The following is a 19,683-nucleotide window of genomic DNA, read 5'->3' on the forward strand; positions in this document are numbered from 1 at the left end:
TGAAATAAAACACGAATTCCATCAAAACCTCACCAAGGTCTGAATTGTCAGACAAGTATTTAGGATTTTGGGAGAGCAAAGTTGAGAAATATAGAGATGTTGATCAAATGATTGTTAGCGTTTTACATGGTATGTGGCTTTGCATAGAAGGAATCGTTTTGTGAATGAAGATTTTGTTGATATCTTCTTATAGAAGAAGAAATATTATTTCATTTGGAAGGCGTGTGTGTGTGTGTGTGCACAGCGGCGGAGCCAGGATTATCTTGTAGTGGGGGCAAACAAAGGTTAATGGTATAGTTGAAGAGCTTGAAGATAAATGGTTTTGGGGAGAAATTTAGAATTTTTTTTTATTATTGAAAGTTGAAGAAAAAGATATTTAGGTGATGTCCAGTTGGTGCCCAGTCAAGAGGCGATGTCTTCTTCAAAAATTTGGCTGGGGGAATAAAAAATTGGAGGGAGGTGATGTGAGGGGGCGGGGGCAAATGATGAGGAAGTGGGGACAAATAGGACATGTAATTAATTAAAAATATAGGGGTATTTTAAAGTTCTGTGGGGGCAATTGCCTCGAGAGTCTCCTTACAAGTCACAAAGGGGAGGGGAGGGGAGGGGAGGGGAGGGGAGGGGGGGTTGCCCGCATGCATATGTGTCATTATTAAAAGTTGGTGTGGAGTTAGAAGTTTTCTTGAAAACAGACAGCTGACAACATTCCTAACAGAATTTTGAATACTCCTCCAATATTTGACTGCCACGTGTTCTTTAATTCCTTGCCAAAACCATTCATCTATGGAATCTCCAGCTTGTTACACTTCTTGCATCAGAACAAACCCCTAGATCAACGAATGAATGAACGATACCATTCATATTCGTTAGCTGTAGATACAAATCTTTTTGAAATGTGGTGCTTCGACCACATAAATCAGTAATATAGAAATCAAAATTCAATGAGAAAAAGAGTTGAGATAAAAAAAACTCTCAATCTTTGCTCCAATTGATAATGCAACAAAAATTTAAAAATGGGAACTGCGAATATACAATTTTTATGTGACATGTTTTAGACGCTTTTATGTTCATGGGCTCTCTGTTTTTTTAGCATCTCTAATATCCTATTAGGGAATTATATCTTTGAAGAATTCGAAACTTTATTGAAATTCCAGACATTCAATGTTTTTTTATTTTTTATAGTTCTTGAGACACACCTAATTTCTTTACTTCAATTTGAAATGAAGAAGAATGATTTTGTTCGGTCGTTAAGAAAAGATTATAAATGGAATCGTTACAATTTTGAAGATAATTTAAGGTTGTAAATACAAAGGAGAAACCAAAAAGCAAGGACACTCCATCTTCGGTTAATTATTATTACTTTTACATCAGTGCCATTCTTCAAAGAGTAGGCTTAAGAATCATTAGACGAAGATCGATCGGAACCAAATCTCTCCCCTTGAACATAGCTACTGCTACCCTCCTCAATTTTTGAAGTACCCGAGAAACTAGCCCTTGCCAACTTCCTCAGCTTCCTTAGATCACTCTTTGACTCCAATTTAATCCCTTTTAGTTGTGTTGCTTCACCTTCTCTTTGCCTACTCGATATCTGTGCAGTTACGGATCCCGTTGTTTGAAAATTGGGAAGGCCAGGTGAGCTGGGGCTGCGAATAGGAACTATTGTTGCGGTCATGGCACTTAACGATGCTCCGTTATCTCTTCTTTCCATTTCTGTCTCTTGACTTGGACTGATGACCGGAACTACTAGGCCTGTCTTGGGTTGGGATGATCCGGTTACAAGACTCGTCCAATGCTTCCTTTGGAGGAAAGGCAAGACGAGACCCTTAACGACACATTTCAAACCGATCTTGAAAGAAGGATTTCTTGACTGCGAGAGTCTTAAAAGGCATCTTATTAGAGCGTGCCACTCGTTCACAAGCTGAGAAGCAAATGTAATGAGTAGGAAAGTGAGCATTACAAAGCCCATAATTTTCATCTCTTTAAACGGAGTTGAGCAATCTATATAGATAGATAGACCAAAGATGGCCGCTTCACATAGGAGAGATACACTCTCCACCACATTGACCCCTCTCCCGATATATGGTTTGAGAGTAAATAGATAAAGGAACTGAAGTACCGTGAGTGCCAAGGCTACGATGCTTTGGCTAAGTCTTCTTGATGAGTAGGCGCCACATATGATCCCCAACCCGACTCTTCGTAGAAGATCTAGAATGAGATAGGCAGATCTAGCACATCCCAAGAACTTCTTAGACACGGGGATATTAGTTTCTTCGTTGCTGTTAGTGTCATCGAAGTTCACGGCCCTCATTCTTCCAACCCCACTTTGTCTGCTGTCGATCCATTTGATGCTGTTTGGGTCATTTTGATCAACTAACACAAATACAGGAGGGCCTTTCCTATCCTCAAAAAGAAACCCAAACCTTGGAAGGAACGACGAAGGCAAGCCTTCGAAATAAAACCATTTTCCTGTTGTAGGCTTCCCGGCTAAGAAAATGAGAAGCTTACTAAGCCAAGGTTCACTTGTACTTGTGTGCTTAATTTCTTTGTATCGAACAAAATCACCCGAGAAGATTGCAATTATAAGGAACACGAAAATCGATATGATAAGAGCCGCAGGGATGGCTAACAGAAGAGCTCCCATGATGATTCCCCCAGTTGTACCACCTATGTAGTATATTGTAGTATTTCAAAATGTTCAAAAATGCATAATTGACAGAAATCAGAAGAAACTAGTTTGATTTCTTACCTCTAATGACAAATGCCGAAGATTGAGAGATACAAGGGAGCATGAGAATTAGAAGAAAGAGCTCGAACCTTGGAACTGAGAGCGCCATATGAACCGATGTTCCGGTTCTCCATCTTAGGAAAAGTAGAATTAGAAAATGGATAACAAGTAAACTACCACCACCAATTCCAAGCCAGAAGAAGTTCATCTCGAAGTCCTGCCATCTGTTGAAGGGTATGAAATCAATATCATTTAGACATTCATTTAAGGATGATTTACAAAGAGATTTAGACATGTCCTATCCATTGTTGTATTGTGAGTTGAAGGCAAAATTGGCTTGTTTATTTGAGATTCTTTTTGTGATTACATTCGATAATGAATTTTTTTTTTGGATAAAACAGAGGTACCCTGTGTAGTTTTCCATCCTTTTGATGACATTGAATGCTGACAATGGCTCTCCCCTCTGCAAGAAAATTAATCAACTATAATTAAATCCCTTATAACAGAATCAAATAGAAACCCAATTGTTGATAGTGTACCCACCAAGAAATAAATGAAATATTCGTACGAATCAAAAGGTAGACCATATAGATTCGTCGGTGAAGAAAAATCATGAACATAAGACGGAAATTTGGTTGAATTTAACACAATTGAAGTATAAGCTCTTTTGCCATTATAGAGTGCTGTGGAGAAGTTTCCGAGTCTCATTGACAGCTTATCCTGATGGCCTCCATACATAGAATCAGAGTTGACCCAGTTAGAAATGTTTTCCTTCTTCCATGGAAGCTTTTCACGAGGAATAAGCCATCGTAGGCCTTTTGTTGTCTCAGAATATTCTATCGGTAGGCTTACTGCGATCCAATCTGATAAGACAAATACTTGTAGGTGTCCCACCATTCCCTGTTTGATATAAAACTTCTAAGTTACTAATTTGAAATACCAACATCAAGTGTAATATTGTAAGGCTAAACATCTATAACACCGAAGACATTAGAGTAAATCTAATAGAACATTGGAGAGAATACTAACATAACTACGTAGATTTATATTTGCATATTTGGTCCTTCGAATCTAACCATCATACTTACTAGAAGATTCATTGATGGGTCTGAGATGATATTGGTTGTCCCACTTGTTAAAGCACCAATTGCTTCGAGATTCGTAGAGGAAAGTGAGATAACAGCAGCCGCTAGTGATGTTACTAATAGCCCCGCAGTCACAAACGAGTGCATTGCAATGGATATTGCAGGGACCGAATCTATACGGAAGCTTAGGAATCAAAACTATGCATATAGACACACATAATCCTTATATTTTTCAGGACAACTATCCTTTTTTTCTTCTCGATCTTGTTATAGAAATTAAAAGCTCATTTCATTTTCAATCTTAAATGAGTTAAAAGTAAAATCAGGATATAAAAGATCAACGAAAAACCTCTAAAACATGGGTAACGAAGAAAACAAAAATCTGAAAAATGGGTGAAAGAGTTCTCTGTACATTGTCTCACTTCAAGTTGGTTAGAAGCCAAATTTAGATTTCCAGCAACATCATTTACTTTGCCTTCAGGAACAAAAACTGAGACCACATTCTGAGATGCTCCCAAGACCGTGAACATGTATAGAGCTTTCGAAAGCTCTTTAAACCTACAAGAAGTTCAAAAAAGAGAGAGAGACAAACCCAATGATTGTTCATGTAAAGCAAACACAACAATCAGATATAAAAAACTACCTTTTTCTCAAGTAAATTTTGTTACGATATATTTTATAATTGTAAATGTCTATTTATGTCTTAAATTTATTATTCCATTTTTATACTATAGAAGTATAGAACTATAAGTTTTAAGTGTCACCATATGCACCTGCCTTGTAATTCTCCCCCCTCCAACCTCTATTCTAGAGGACTGAAAGCCAAAAACTGGCTTTGTAAACTCAACCATCACATTGAAGTAGGACTCCTTTGTGACTCTTGGGGATTTGGTCGTAGTAGTTAACCTCACAACGGGCTTCGTAGAATCTAAGAAATGAAGTCATCCATCAGTTCCCTCAACTTTCTTCGAGAGGAATTCTAGAAACCAATTTTGAAATCAAACGTTGGAGGAACGTACCATATAGGAACGCAATTGGTGTAACAGAAGAGACAGGAATGCCCGATAACCCAATTATAGAAACAGATTGAAATTTAACTGTGATGATCTCTGTTCTGGAAACATTGTTGAGCTGCAAAAGATAAACAATATGAAAAAAAAAAAAAAAATTACGGTTGTAACCGCTGCAATTTTTCAACTTAGATTTCGTAAAAATAAAAAATAGATACAAAGCTAATTACTTACTCTGAAGACAAATCGGCGATTCCCATGATTCTTACGGTCGATAGGTATTAAGTTACCCACACTTGCATGTAATACACTTAGTATTTGTTTGGTTGAGTTCACTATAGGATTGCTGAAGTCCAAGAAAATTTCCAAGTCCTCAATTTTATTAGTTGCAAGTACAGTTCTTGGAACCTTTTCAATTTCTAACTCGTAGGATGGAACAGATGTCCATAAATCCACATTTACTGGTCTTCTGTCTAGGACCATGGAGAAATATGAACAAAATAAAGCTCAAGAGTTGCAAAATCATGATTTAAAATTGATTTTTTATGAAAGTTGTAACAAAAAACATCGTACCGAAGTGAACAATAACAATTGAACCATTTGTTCTTGTAAATTGATTCCCTGCCTGATCTGTACAGAAATTATTGGCCATTTTTATTACCACACGTCCATAAATACTTGTTAAGGAGAAATCAACGATGAGGCTATATTTGATATCAGGTTCGATTGTATGTAGTGTAGTGGCATCTACTTGAGCTGGACCATTAACCATGACCTACAAAACAAAACCATGTCTCAATCAAAGCATGATATATATATACTTGAACGAAACTAGAAGCTAGACATAAATCAATAAAAAAATGAAACATTTTTGCCTGTTTAACACTAAGTATGTGTCATGTAAATTGCTAAAGAGGAAGAAAAACAAGAGAAGAGAAAGTAAAACCCAACTTACATCACAAAACGATGCGTTTACACACTTGAAGCCACCTCGTCCGGTGCAAGCTTCACTGAATGTAATATCAATAGTTGTTCTTTCAGCATTTGTGTAGCTCTTTTCGCTAATAATGGATGCCGTGGGTGGTATTGTATCTATAAGATAAACATCAAACATAAGAGAATTACAAGCATTTCATAAGTTTTATTTCGACATAGAGCTTGGGTTGGTAAGGGTACGATGTTCCGGACTTTCTTTAATTATAATGTGAAATTCAAGTTGAAAGGATTTGTATAATCAAAGGAAATAAAATTAGAGGAGGCTTACCGATGTACCAATTATAAGATGACGAGTTTCTCTCTCCATTCGAGGTTGTGACATTGAGAAGAAAATAGTGATCACGATTTACCGTTAAGTTTTTCAATCTTACAGAACCAACAGGACATTGTGTCATAGTGTGTCCATCAATCTGGTCAAATTGATAAGTTAGATTTTATTTTGGATCCATATAAAATAGTACCAATAGTTTGAATATTCGAGAAGAAATTCCAACCAACCGCTAACTCGCTTGCCTATCAAGAATAAATAAAATAGAAATTTCTGCTCATTTTCACCATAGTAGATAGAAATTCACTAAGTGTTAGGGAGTTTGTACCTATTAGATCATCTTGTACATAAGGGTATTTTGGTCATTTTGACAGAATTCAATTTCTGAAAGCTGTTTTCTACAAACAATAATTGTAGATTCTGCACACAAAATAACACTTCTACAAACAAAAAATTGATGGAAGAAGCCAGATTTGTTCTTTGGAATCCAAATTCTTGGGATGCGGATTCGATGATGATGTTTGATTTAACTTCATAAGATGAAAATCAGTGAACCTCACTAAAAATTGGTTATATATATATCAAACCTTAAAGAGCCAAAAAAAAAAAAAAAAAAATCACCCACATTTGCTAAAAACATAGAGAACACAAACAAAAGAAATAAAAATCAAGGAACTATTACCTCACAGTAGATAGAACAACTATGATTCTTTCTACATGGATTGGACCCATCTGGGCTTACAATTGAGTATCTAAAAACATCTGTAGAGAACCTCGATCGAGCCGGGGGAGTTCGATCAAAACGAATAACAACCGTTGATTGAACTGGTTTAAACAGAAGAAGCACCACTACAAAGACATAGACACACAATTGAAGAAGCTTATTGATCAAACCCATCTCAAGAAACTATTCTCTCTCACAGCTTCACATCCAACAAGTTTGAAAACAAGTAGAGGAGAGGCAATGTTCCATGGTGGTTGTTGAAGAAGTTATTTATGGTTTAATGTGTTGGAAGAAAATAAAAAAGAGCTCTAAAGGCAACTACCTCAACTATGTTGTCAGCCCACATTACTGCTTATTTAAATAACTTCACATTCCTCATTAACTGCCCTTCCTCAACTGACTCAATTGCATGCAACAAAGTTATTATTTTGTACATCTGTAGGGTACCTATCCTCATTACAATTGATATGCTGACTGTCCAATCAAATCTGTTTGACTTAATGTCCCAAGCCAAGGTCAAACCTGAAAATGTAAATTAATCGGATGGCTCAGATTGATTGATCAGGTTAATATTGCTAGGTGGAGCTTATAATTTAATGGGCTTGGGCTTTAGGGTAGAGAGGCCCAATTTCTTTATTAGAGAAGCACTGCATCTAGAGGGTGTCAATGGGTCGGTTCGGTTTGGTTCCCATAGGAATCAGAACTAGAACCGTTAATTTTTCTCGGTTCCAGTTTCGATAAATGGAATTGTGCCATCAAAAAAATTCTCTTTAAATGATTTTGGTTCTCGATTTCTATCGGTTCAACTCCAAGAGACCCGACTCTAATGGTCCATCAGTTTTGGTTTGGATCCAATTAAATGGGTACCCATTGACACTCCTAACTGTATCTCATTGGCTGCAATGTGCACTATTAAATGCATGTTAGGGTTTAAAGGTGAATGTTGAATAAATAGTCTTTGATACCACCTATCTCATAATAATGGTAGTTGCACCCACCATTGGAGTGGTGGGCCACACACCCACACTAACTGACCAACTTAAAACATTCCTAGGGCCTCTACTTCAAATCTAATTGATTTGGGCTAAACAATTGATGAGTATCTCTTTGATCGATTGCCTAAAATAACATTTTGATCAGATTAACATAACCGTCTGATCGAACACCTACGTTTGGGATGGTTTCTCTCTGATTTGGTCTATGGACTATGGTGATGACCATACTATTTTAGTTCAATGGTTCTTGGACCATGAAATCATTCTTCATCTTATCCATTGTAGTTCAACACAGGTCAGGAGTGAGATCTGTTGGGAAACAGTAAACAAGGATGAGAGAGTTGGCTTTACAAGGCAAAGATTGTGGAGCTAATACGCTGGCACCATTGGACTTAATGCATTTGGGGGACCAAACGTGTGGTCCAGTGAAAGTTTTTTAATGCACATGAAACTCATCATAATCCGTGTCCTCTACCCCGCTTTGAAGTGCACTAGGCAATCTTTGTGATCAGCTTGTCATATTCGAGGTTGGACTCAAATCTCAAAATTGTGCAAATCCCAAGAAATTTATAGCCGTTCAAAATGGATCAAAAGCTGGGAGATAATTTTTTAGGGTGATTAGAAATTCCCCTAGATATGGGCGGATTTTTTTGTGGTGGCAATAATATTTAGTGGGGGTAAATAAGAGTGTAATTTTTTATTTTTTTTTGGGGGGTATATAATGGTGGATTTTTTTATCTGCTATCTGTTGCAATAGCTCATTAATCTATAGACTTTTAAAATTCTTAAGGGGCAAGTGCCCCCATCGCCCCTACTGTAAATCCGCCCCTGCCTAGACATTCCGTGTTTTCAAATCGATGATATGCCCCATTTTACCTAGGTTTTCTTCTCTGAGACAATCATAAATGATCTAAATGCTTTCATCTTCAATCTCTTGTCGAAAATCCCTTGATTTTCTCTCAAAACCAATCATCTTGAACTCATTAATTTTTTTATCCTCGTTTTTAATCATAGGGGGTTCAATCATCTTCTTCCTTTAAGGTAGGATTTTTGGAGAAATATGACGGATTTATTGATAGAAAAACCATTGGTTTCTTCAATAAGTTGAAGATGATGGATTGAAAAGGGGGTTGAATAGGTGAATAATAACTTACACTCGATCGAGTTAGTGATTAGTATTTAGTACGTGAAAGTGGATTTTGAACCCAAATTGTGATATCAACAAATTTGAACCAACTTAACAAGTTCGCAGCTTCTAGTGATAATTATTTATTGTAAATATAACTTGACTGCAAAGTACGACCTCATTTTATATCATTATTCTACGTGCAATAGTGTTTTCCTACATTTGTTTTATTCCTATTTATATAGAAGAAGAGGACAAGTCGTTTATTCGATGAAAAGATTCACACTCTTCAAGAAGTCATTATATTGGGATTTTGGAGATAGCTATTTAACACGATTATGAATAAAATAGCAAAGAAACTAAAGAACAAATCAAAAGAATACTAAGATTTACGTGATTCAACAATGATGCCTACGTCCACGGGTGCATCAGGTCTTCTTCACTTTGAGAGGAAAGAAGAAATACTCAAATTTTAATCTCAGAAACCCAGGTCATAGAACACTTGTACACCCATTTTCCTAAATTTCTCAAAACTTACAGTAAAAATATGCCCTAATATGAAATTGTCCCATAACATTACTATTTATAGGATTCCTAGAAAGAAACTATGCTAACCATAGGTTTGAGATCCCATATAGATTGTGGTAAAAGATACATTAAAAAAAAAAAAAAACATCATGATCATTTCCAATTGGTCAAAAAGGTCTTTTAGAAATTTTACATTCTTATTCAAAGATCTTTGGTTTTGGTGGGAGTAAATTTGTAAGGAGACCGAGACTAAGGATGGACTTACCATTCCTTTCGTTTGTGTTTTTATTTTATATTTTCTATACATTTTTCCTTTCTATTTTCTTGGGAAAATTACTCAAAAGACCCCGATTTAGGAATTTATTACTAAATAATCCCTAACTTTATTGATATTTAGATAGTCGAGTTAGTAAAATATTTCTTTCTAAACAGTCCCTAAGCTCATTCCGCTTATAAATAAATTTTAAAGTATCGAAAACACTCTTTTCAATTATCTTTTAACATACCTAAGTTTTTAAATGACAATTACGATTCATTCTAACGATTTTTGACACAATCATTAATGGAGAACGATATATTCATAATTTCAAGAGTCGTACTAGAGTAACCTCTAGATTGGATCTCATATAACACATCTTGACGTGAAAGTGGATAGGAACCATAGAAGCTTTTTCATTTGTATCTCAAGGAAAGAATATATGGTTTCCATACACTTTCACGTCAAGGTGTGCGATGTGAGGTCCAATCTTGTGGTCACTTCAGTATTATTCTAATTTCAAAGATTTAGATGTAATTTTCAACTTATTTTAACTATTTGTGACAACCAATGACGAAGGGATAACGACAATATCAAAATTTTGAAGATTTAGTCAAAATTATGAGAATGTCGCTATCCGTTCATCATTCGTTGTCCTAAATCATTCAATAGGTTGAAAATTATATCTAAATCTTTGAAATTATGAGTATATCATTCTAGATGTAGTGAGGGACTGTAGTAAAGAACTCCCACAACAATATTATAAAAGATGTCCCAAGAACAATAGCAAACAAAATATGTTTGAGAGAAATTAATGGAGGTAAGAGAAAATTAGGAAAAACAACTACAACACAAAGAGTTACGTGATTTATCCAATAAGGACTACATCCACAGGCAATCCGACAAAGAAATTATCACTATCAATTTTTGAGAAAATTACAAGGTTGAATTTATTATAGAGAATACCTTACAATCGAGAGAAAATCAACAAGAACCTCCCATACCAACACATGCCATCAAACCCATCTACCTTCTTGCTCTAACTTTGTTCTCACAAACTTGTATATCAAAACCCTCTCAAAGAATTCCAACAATGGTTATGTATTTGAGACAAAGAAAAAATTTCAACCAAGAAAACCCTCTTTAAGAAAATTTTATCGACTAATACACTTTTGAAATCAAACCCATAAAAAGTTTCATCCAAAAAAATTACAAAAAGATCAAAATGCCCCCCAAATAACTATGAGACCAAAATGCATTTAAGAAGAGTGATTTTGGATCATTATCCCAACAAGGAACATTTAGAAAGAAATATTTGTATTAATTGAACTATTGAGATATTGCCCAAAAATTAGGGGTTATTTAGCAATAAAACCCTAATTCACAATTCTCCCATTTTAGTTTCTCCCCTAGATTTAGAATAATGCTAATGCTTGATATAGGTGATTAAGACCACTTCCCATTTGCAACATTAAGAGATTTGATGTCAAACCCACTCACAAGAAAATTCCTCTTACCTTTTTCTCACTCATCTCTTTACAATCCCATTAATAGCAAGAGAGATAATAAAAATTCATGCTCAGAAACAAAATAAAGCTTAATGGCATAATTTTAGCACCGTCCATGTGATTTAGACATACCCCTCCATGATCCGGTAGGGTGTCCCATTCTTATAGAATATAAATAGTGTCTACGTGACATATTTTAATTAGAGATTAGAACACATCGGCTTGTAACCAATCCATTTCTCTCTATATGTTTTAATCTTAAAGTAGAATGTACCACGGAGACATTGTTCCTATCTATAGGAATGGGATAAATAATCTGAACACTATTCATATTCTAAATGCCTTTATGTTCAACAAGTGATAAAAAAACCCCTTCATTTTTTCTTTTTTATCTTTTGAGGAGTTATCTTCAAGCTCTTGACTTAATAATTGTCAATCTAATAAATCTCATTTTTTGAAAAATTACTTAAACAACCCTGATGGAGGGTCTTCTTTCTAAATGGTCCCCAAGTTTTGGGTAGTATCTTAATAGTCCATTCAGTAAAATTTTCTTTTCTTAACAATCTTTGGACCTCATTTCCCAGCATTTCTCACGATTTAATACTCTAACTGTTCAAATTCATCTAAAAAATTAGATTTTTGACATATTAATCGAGTTTCGGAAACTTTATTCCATTTGAAAGGATTTAAAAAGGAAGAAAAAAATCATTTTTAAGGGGTTTTTCGAATATTTTGAAAATGTATGTAAAAAATTAGGGTTTTTCTCAACAAAAAAAAAATCCTTAATTTTTGGATGACAATTAATCAAGAATGATTTTTATCACGCCCCAAATTTCTAACACGAATCCCCATGAATAAGTGTTAGAATCTCAAGGTGTGATTAATCGTTCCATCCTATGATAACATATAATAATAATAATACAATTTCTATTTAACAGTTGTAACACAACAGAATAATTACTAAAAATAGTACATAAGAGTTCACAGAAGCTAACAATCAATTAATAATCCACAATCCTCAATCTGGTAATATTATAAACTGATGACTCTAAAATTGACATATAAAAATAACTAATAAGAAATATTGAAATAAAATGGCACACGGTACCCTGACATAAGTTTCTCAAATTGAAACATAAAAATGAAACAACTACTAAACTCTAAAACTATTTAAACTGGTAAAGGCAATTGCTCATCTGCATACTCTAACTTTTGTGCCCCCTTTTATATCTTTTTTTTTTAAAGATTGACTCCTCTAAAGTCAAATGATCTGAAAATGTGAATGGTAGGGTGAGTAATGGGACTACTCAGCAGGATATCTATCATTCTAACAACTAATTATAGTATGCGACAAATAAACATACTGAAGTTTAAATCATGCAGGTTTTGATATAACATAGCATTCAAATAAGGATTAAAGAAATCGTAAATCAATTTAGATAATTGTCAATCTATTAGTTCTATCAAATATATTGTTATTAATTGTAACATGCTTTCAAATTATAAACATCTATTTATTAACATACAAATAAAAGATATATAATACAACACGGTGGTGTAATCGATAAGAGTGTTGAGAAACACGCTGATACGACAGCCTCAGCATGATCAATCGAAGATTTCAAACTTCCTTTGATATGGAATCTCATCATTAGCCTTTGATTTTGTGGTCGATTGCGATTACCACGTTTAGGTGACCATTTATCTAGCTCAGAATTAGTCGTTGACTAAGGTTCAAACACTTGAACCAATTAAGTTAGTCATTCGTTTGATGACTATAGATTCTTAGTGATCACTAACTAGTCTAGGAGTGAACTCCCTACATCTAAGCCTATGAAGAAGGTATACATATGAACCTGGATTATCTCTACTCTATACAAAAATCACCTTTACACACACAATTGTTCCCAGGAAAGAAGAAGAGAAATTCTTGAATCTTACAAGCTATCCTACTCTTTAAGGTATTTCATATTACCAAAGAGGATAATACATCAAGTGTTATCTTAGATTGACACGTAACTTTTAAAAATATAACAATGAATCATTCTTTTTAGGTTTTTTACGACTCTTTTCTAGTAAAAATAAAAATAGTTATATTTGAATATATATATCAAAAATACAAATAAATGTATGGTAGTATCATCTAGTTACATCTATCTATCAAATCATTTATCCATCAAATCATATCTTACATGGTCGTGGGAACGTGAGATATCTATCCATCTATCTATTTATCATGCAGAATGTGACATAATCACTACATAAATCTGGAGGTACTGTCCTATCAATCAATCGAGAATATAAGTTCTCTTTATCCATCATTAATCCATTGAAAAACATCAGTAACTATCAAGATATATAATTTTAAAACATATGTGATTTCAAAGGTATCAATCAATTCCACGTGATAGTCTTAATTTAGTAGAAAAGATTTGAAAATTATGATAAAACTATAAAATAGTAAAAATTGTGAAAAACTATGAAAATTTAACTAAGTGTTGGAAAAAATGATTTTTCAAAATTCTTTAAACATAAAATGAATTTTTGGAATTGAGGACCTTAACGATTAGATTCGACATCATATAAATTTTGTAGCTTAATTCAAAATAACGTAAAAGATAACGGAATTTGAAAGCTTGACAAAAATATAGTAATTTCCATTATGTTCTTGAAACCAAAAATTAGATTTTGATACATTGAGATTTGAATTTTTAAACTATTCTCATTGTTTCCAAATGAGGGGTAATCTCATAATTTCATTAAAGAACTTAAAGTAAATAAATGAAAACTAAATATTTTCAATGACATTTACTTAAATATTTTTTAATGAAAATAAAGTATGCTGAGCTTATATAAACTGTGAAAAAATTTTAATGCTGGAAAAATTCAATGGCAAGTTATGGTACCACCGAAAAAATATTTTCTATAGGAGTCGGTGCCATCGAATGAACACATTTTTCAGTAGAAGAACTATTTTATGTCGGTAGAAAGTTCGGTGCCACCGACAGATGCAAATCATAATCAATTTTTCTCAAAAACTCATTTGAATTTTTTCCCAATTTCAACTAATTACTTCCAATAATTTTCCAAAGCTTTTTTTTATTTATGAAATATTCAATTCATAGTATACATCATAAGATATACCGATAAAAATCAAGATTTACAATTCAAAAACATCAAATCATGCATGAGTTTTAAGGAAATCATGTTAAATTAGAAAATACAATCAATATCAAAGATCAAAGACAATCTTTTACAAAAAAAAAAATTGTAATTCCATCTCTTAGTGATAATCGTCGTTTGCTCTCTAAATTTTCCTCCAAAAAAATGTGATTTCCTTGGATCAACTTGAAACTCTCGACAAGGTGAGGCCTTTACCATTCTTCGTCAACTCACAGATCTAGATTTGGGTTTGTAGCTTGAAGGTTTCACCACCCAACTTATCAAAAGATTTCCTTCTTTGGTTCCCCTTGAAGTTTACGGCAAGCCGATCAATTTCTTCTTCTACGTCGAAGCATAACAAAATATCTACATAAATGAAACATAGATGGAAGAATGAAGAAGACTAGGATTTATCTTTAGAAGAGAAAATAAGGTAAGAGATATAAATTTTGGAATTTCACTTATGTTTAGTATTTATAGAGTACTAGGGTTAAAAATGTCATTTTTTGTATTTGTTTTGATGATAACTCGGTACTCGAAATTTCACAAATTTATACTCTATCTTTAATAATTTTTTGCAACAAATCTAATTGTGTGATCAGATTTTAAAAATTCTAATTTCAAAAATAAATTTCCCTTTTGGGTATAAATTTGACAAGAAATTTCGATGATTTAACAACTTTTTCATTCAATTTCTAATTAAGGCATGCTTACAGGTTAAAATATGTTTTTCGTTGTTTGTGAATCTAATGGTATTGTTAGATTTTCTCAAAACTTTGCAAATCAAGATCTATACTTCTAAATTATAATATAAACTTAAAATTTATAAAGTCATAACTTCAAACTTTTCCTCAAGATAAGAGTTGAATTTTCAAGTCATTACAGTTTTTTGGGTTGAAATCATTTAAACAAGTCATTATCTCTAGTTTTTAATCGATCTTTCCATGTGTTTTAGTTGAAATTTGAAAATGGGTGGGTTTTAAGTTCATCGCTTTTTATTTAAAAAGTGGTGAGCTCGACAATAAATAAAAATCGTCAAGTTTGATAGTAAAAATTGTGAACTCGACATTAAATAAAAAAGCGTCGAGATCAACAATAAATAAAAGTAGTGAACTCGACAGTAAACAAAAAAGTGGTGAGTTCACCAACAATGAGGGACCATTAAGAAATACTTAGGGACTATTTATAAATAAATCCCCTCGCCAGGGTCCTTGAAGTAATTTTCCTTTTTTTTTTTGTGATGGAGGGAATTGAATCCAAACTTATGATATCATTTCCCATAGAATTTACCGACTAAGCTAGCTGGCACAAAGTCCAACTTTGAAGCGGCCACATTACTTCAAAATTTTGGAGGAACCCAGTTGGTGAAATGGCACATGTCATTTTGTGTTTATTTCATACCCTTTCTCTTACGTTGTATTTGGGATATCTCCTTGGACACACCACATGCAATTCAAATGTGACGGTCCTACTGAAATTTTGAAACGGGATGGGCACTTCAAAGTTTTTTCCTCTAGCACATTCAATTGAACCTTGTCTTCACTCCATCATTTTCGACTTCGCCCTAATCCCTTCAAAAAAACCCTTTCTATCCAAAATTCCATTACCATCCACTTTAAAAATCCTATTTGGTTCTTGAGGTTTGAGAGTTGAAATAGATAGATCCTGAGGTTAAAGAGGAAGGATAGCCTTTTAGTGGGCAAGATGTGGGCTGGACTGACACCATGATTGATATGGCTAAAGTATATAGAATTAAGCCCAAACCTAGCCCCATCATGGCTGGTCCAAACATTTAAGGCCCAAGTAGCAGGCTTAACCATGTGGGACACTAGGATAGAGGTAATAAATTTTGGCTTGCTTAAAATTTTTTGTGAATAGTTGAGATTAGAGTTGTCAACGGATAGGTATCCGTTCGGATACTACTATATCCGAATTCGAATCCGAAAAAAAATAATACTATCCAAGTTCGAATTTGAATTCGATCGGATATCCTTAACAAACATTCGAATTTGAATCCGAAAAATATATCGGATATCCGATAATATCCGATCCGATTGGAGTTCGCACAGTCAAAACCCACAGATTTCATCTGAAAAATCACTCCGACGGGTTTAGATCAGAGAGAGAGAGAGAGAATATGCACCTGGATGCTCGCCAGCCGGAGTAGACGTGTCAGAGTTCACATAGTTGAAATCCACATATTTCCTTCAAAAAATCACTCCGATTGGTTCAGATCGAAGAGAGAGAGAGAGAGAGAGAGAGAGAGAGAATATGTACTTGATGCTCGCCAACCGAAGAAAACGGTGGTTACGGAGTTCGATCGAAACGGAAACCCACCATTAACGTCCTCTGGTGTTTTAGTGTTGAAGGTAGTTTTGAGAAGATTAAGTTTTGAAAATAAGTTTTGCTGTATGACACGAATACATAACATTATATATTTACATATATAAAGTTTTGTTGTAAAACATAAATACATAATATATGTATTATTATCGAAGCAGATATTATCGAATTGGATATCGCAAATATCCGAATTCGTATCCGAAACTCATTCGAATGTTAAAATGACATCCAAATCCGAATTCGATATCAGAAAATTTCAGATAATATCCGATTTTTCGAATTTGAATTCGGATTTCGACTATCCATTGACACCCCTAGTTGAGATAATCTCATATTTCATACCCTTGACCACGGTATTCTAAGAGAGTGGAAAATGACCAAAATACCCTCACCTTCAACCTCTTGCTAAAAATCCTTGATTTTTTCCCGCAAAATATCATCGCCTTCAACCTCTTCTAGGGTAACTTTTAGTGGTTTATTAAACTTCTTATTCACCCTCACAACTTACCAAAAATTCATCATCTTAAACACCCCAAAACCCTATCTTGAACTTGAGTTTTGAAAGTTGAACGAGATATAAACTTGAGGTTGAAAATCATGGGTTTTGAAGGGATTTTGGCAACCCATAATGTCTATTAAGTCAGCCCAAGACAGGCCCATACTAATTAGGCCTTATCAACTACTTTAGGTCATGGGTACATTAGCAAAACTGAAAACTTAATAATGTCTAAAAGATAGGTTCCTCAAAACTGAAAAAAAATTAGATCCAATGGTTAGAAATCATTAATCAAGTTGATTTTTCAATGAGAAGGTTCATCAAAGGAGGCGGGCCAACATTCATGGATCAGTACGTCGACCCTGAATAGTATCCCACCTGGCAATATTTAGCAAAATCGATGTGAAGGACCGGATAAGTAATTGTGGCCAAGAGCTATCATGAAGCCCAAGATGTAATATAACAACTAAGACCAAGCACATACCGTGGGTCCAGGAATAGGCTTAAAATTTGTCTTGAAAATCATTAAGCCCAAATTTGACCCATTTATCTATTGGAACATAAATTCCAGGCCCAACATAGAAATAAGTTCATTTTTAAAGTTCTTTCTTTGGGTTTCAAAATTTGTATTATAGGGTCTATACCTCATTTTTCTCTTATTTAATCTTTTTTTTTTTAGTATTTTTATAAAAAAAAAAAAATAAAGAAAAGAAAAATCTTATGTGGATACATCACTGATCAAACAATTGTGATAGTGGACACAATTGATTGTGTAGCAATAAGAGGACATCTTATTGTGTTAAAGGAGCAAGGATTGAAATTCAACTCCCACAAGCACAGGATCTCAATTTAATTTATATTGTCTTTGGTATCAAAATCAAACAAGAAATTCTTCATATATGTGATCACGTTTGTTGCTAACCCCATGCGCATACTTTGTCTGTGTGTCACCATCTCTACTCTTACAACGTAAGAAGCTTCTTTTGTTTCTCTAATATTTAAGTTGACCAACTCTTTACTTCGTTAATCTCTTAAATTAACCAACTATTTCGTTTCTTGTCCCCCTATTTGTTCTTCTTTAAACATAATTTCTTCTATTCTGAATATAACTAAATCACCTTAAGTTTCTCTTCTTTGTGTTTCAATTATCTTATTAACCAACTTTAATTAGTGTTCTATGTTCTATGTTAAAGGATTACTAAACATTCTTAGATCTCCTTAATAATTTGATTTGTTATTCCAATTACGTTAGCTTTCATGTAGAGCATGTTCTATGGTTACAATTACACCGACAAGTCTAAATGGTACTTCAATTGGGGTCAATTTTGATAATTTTTATAAAGATTTGTTTAGATAATTAATCTCCTTTACTTAAGTAGCATAGATTCTCTAATATTCTTTTTTCCCTTCCTTTATAATGGAAGCATGTGCAAGTCATTAGTATTGTAATTATGCCTTAATAGAATAATAAAAGGTACAATCAGACAACAGTTAACTGTTGTTGTTATGGAGCTGATATGGGTCCTCTCTAATGCAAGTTGTAGGGTCACATACTTAAGCCTTGTTTGAAACCAAAAGCAATTTTGAGCTCCCGAAAGCGCCAAAAACACTTTCCAAACGTTTCCCAAATGCTACCTTATCATGCTTAGTAGCTAGTTCAAAGAATCATCAACCTGTAAGTACTATTGGCATCATTGACTTGTACATGGAGAGGAAAAACTAAGAAACATTAGATTTTTTTCATTTAATCTATAACTGGGGTCAGTGACCGACCACGCCTTATAAGGAGGATTGGTTTGAAAAATATCTATCATGTCTATTAATCCCTAGAACAAGAATACGTGTCATCGTATTTATTTACAATTCGATCGTGATCTCATATTATTTACATCCTAATATACTATTTAATAACATATCAATAGGGTTTAGCCTCATATATACATACCTATTAATACACGGTACAGTTTTTAAATTAAATGAGGTCACACATACAACCTAGCTTAACAACCATGACAAGAAGATCGACAAAATAATTAAAGAGATTAGAATACGTACTACGACGACTTAGAGATGGAACAATGCATGTATCTAGCTATCTAATAATACAAAATTTGATCTTAAAGATGTGTCATTAATTATTGGTTACTCATGATTTCATCATTCTACATATATGTGCCATATGTTTGAAGTAGGTTCAAGAGAATACGATTGATTTTGACATTAACAAGAGATAAGTCTCTTAATCTTTTATTTAAGAAAATATTTTATATTCTAACTTACGCTGTAGATGACGATAATACCATTTTTAAATGTTTAAGTGCACTATGAGGGAATCGGATCTTGATAATACGATAGCAATCTTAATTGAAATTTCATTCAAAACTATGTGCTACAAATAATTATACTCTTAAAATTACATTGCAAGGGTAGCTAGACGGTCTTGGTCATTAATATCCCAATG

At 33.8% G+C, this 19,683-nt stretch overlaps 1 protein-coding gene across 1 annotated transcript; it reads right to left on the reverse strand.

The window, feature by feature from the left end:
- Positions 1-1,258: 1,258 nt before the first annotated feature.
- On the reverse strand, positions 1,259-7,072 carry LOC147398497 (uncharacterized). The gene is made up of 13 exons (XM_086447720.1): positions 6,767-7,072; positions 6,085-6,226; positions 5,776-5,912; positions 5,394-5,595; positions 5,055-5,293; positions 4,830-4,941; positions 4,588-4,738; positions 4,223-4,368; positions 3,814-3,983; positions 3,269-3,625; positions 3,133-3,188; positions 2,747-2,949; positions 1,259-2,664 (listed from the first exon to the last, which is right to left on the reverse strand). The coding sequence occupies exons 1-13, from the start codon at positions 6,980-6,982 to the stop codon at positions 1,394-1,396; spliced, it is 3,402 nt and encodes a 1,133-aa protein (XP_086303846.1). The 5' UTR covers positions 6,983-7,072; the 3' UTR covers positions 1,259-1,393.
- Positions 7,073-19,683: the final 12,611 nt, after the last annotated feature.

This window comes from Akebia trifoliata, chromosome 7, assembly GCF_017979445.1.
Source record: "Akebia trifoliata isolate Shusen 1 chromosome 7, ASM1797944v1, whole genome shotgun sequence".
NCBI classification, from domain to species: domain Eukaryota; kingdom Viridiplantae; phylum Streptophyta; class Magnoliopsida; order Ranunculales; family Lardizabalaceae; genus Akebia; species Akebia trifoliata.

Coding starts and splice junctions, on each gene's coding strand:
- LOC147398497 (XM_086447720.1), bottom strand. CDS start 6,982: ATGGGTTTGATCAATAAGCTTCTTCAATTGTGTGTCTATGTCTTTGTA. Junction 5,294..5,393: donor AATTGTTATTGTTCACTTCG/GTACGATGTTTT, acceptor CCATGGTCCTAG/ACAGAAGACCAGTAAATGTG. Junction 2,950..3,132: donor AGGATGGAAAACTACACAGG/GTACCTCTGTTT, acceptor ACCCTTCAACAG/ATGGCAGGACTTCGAGATGA.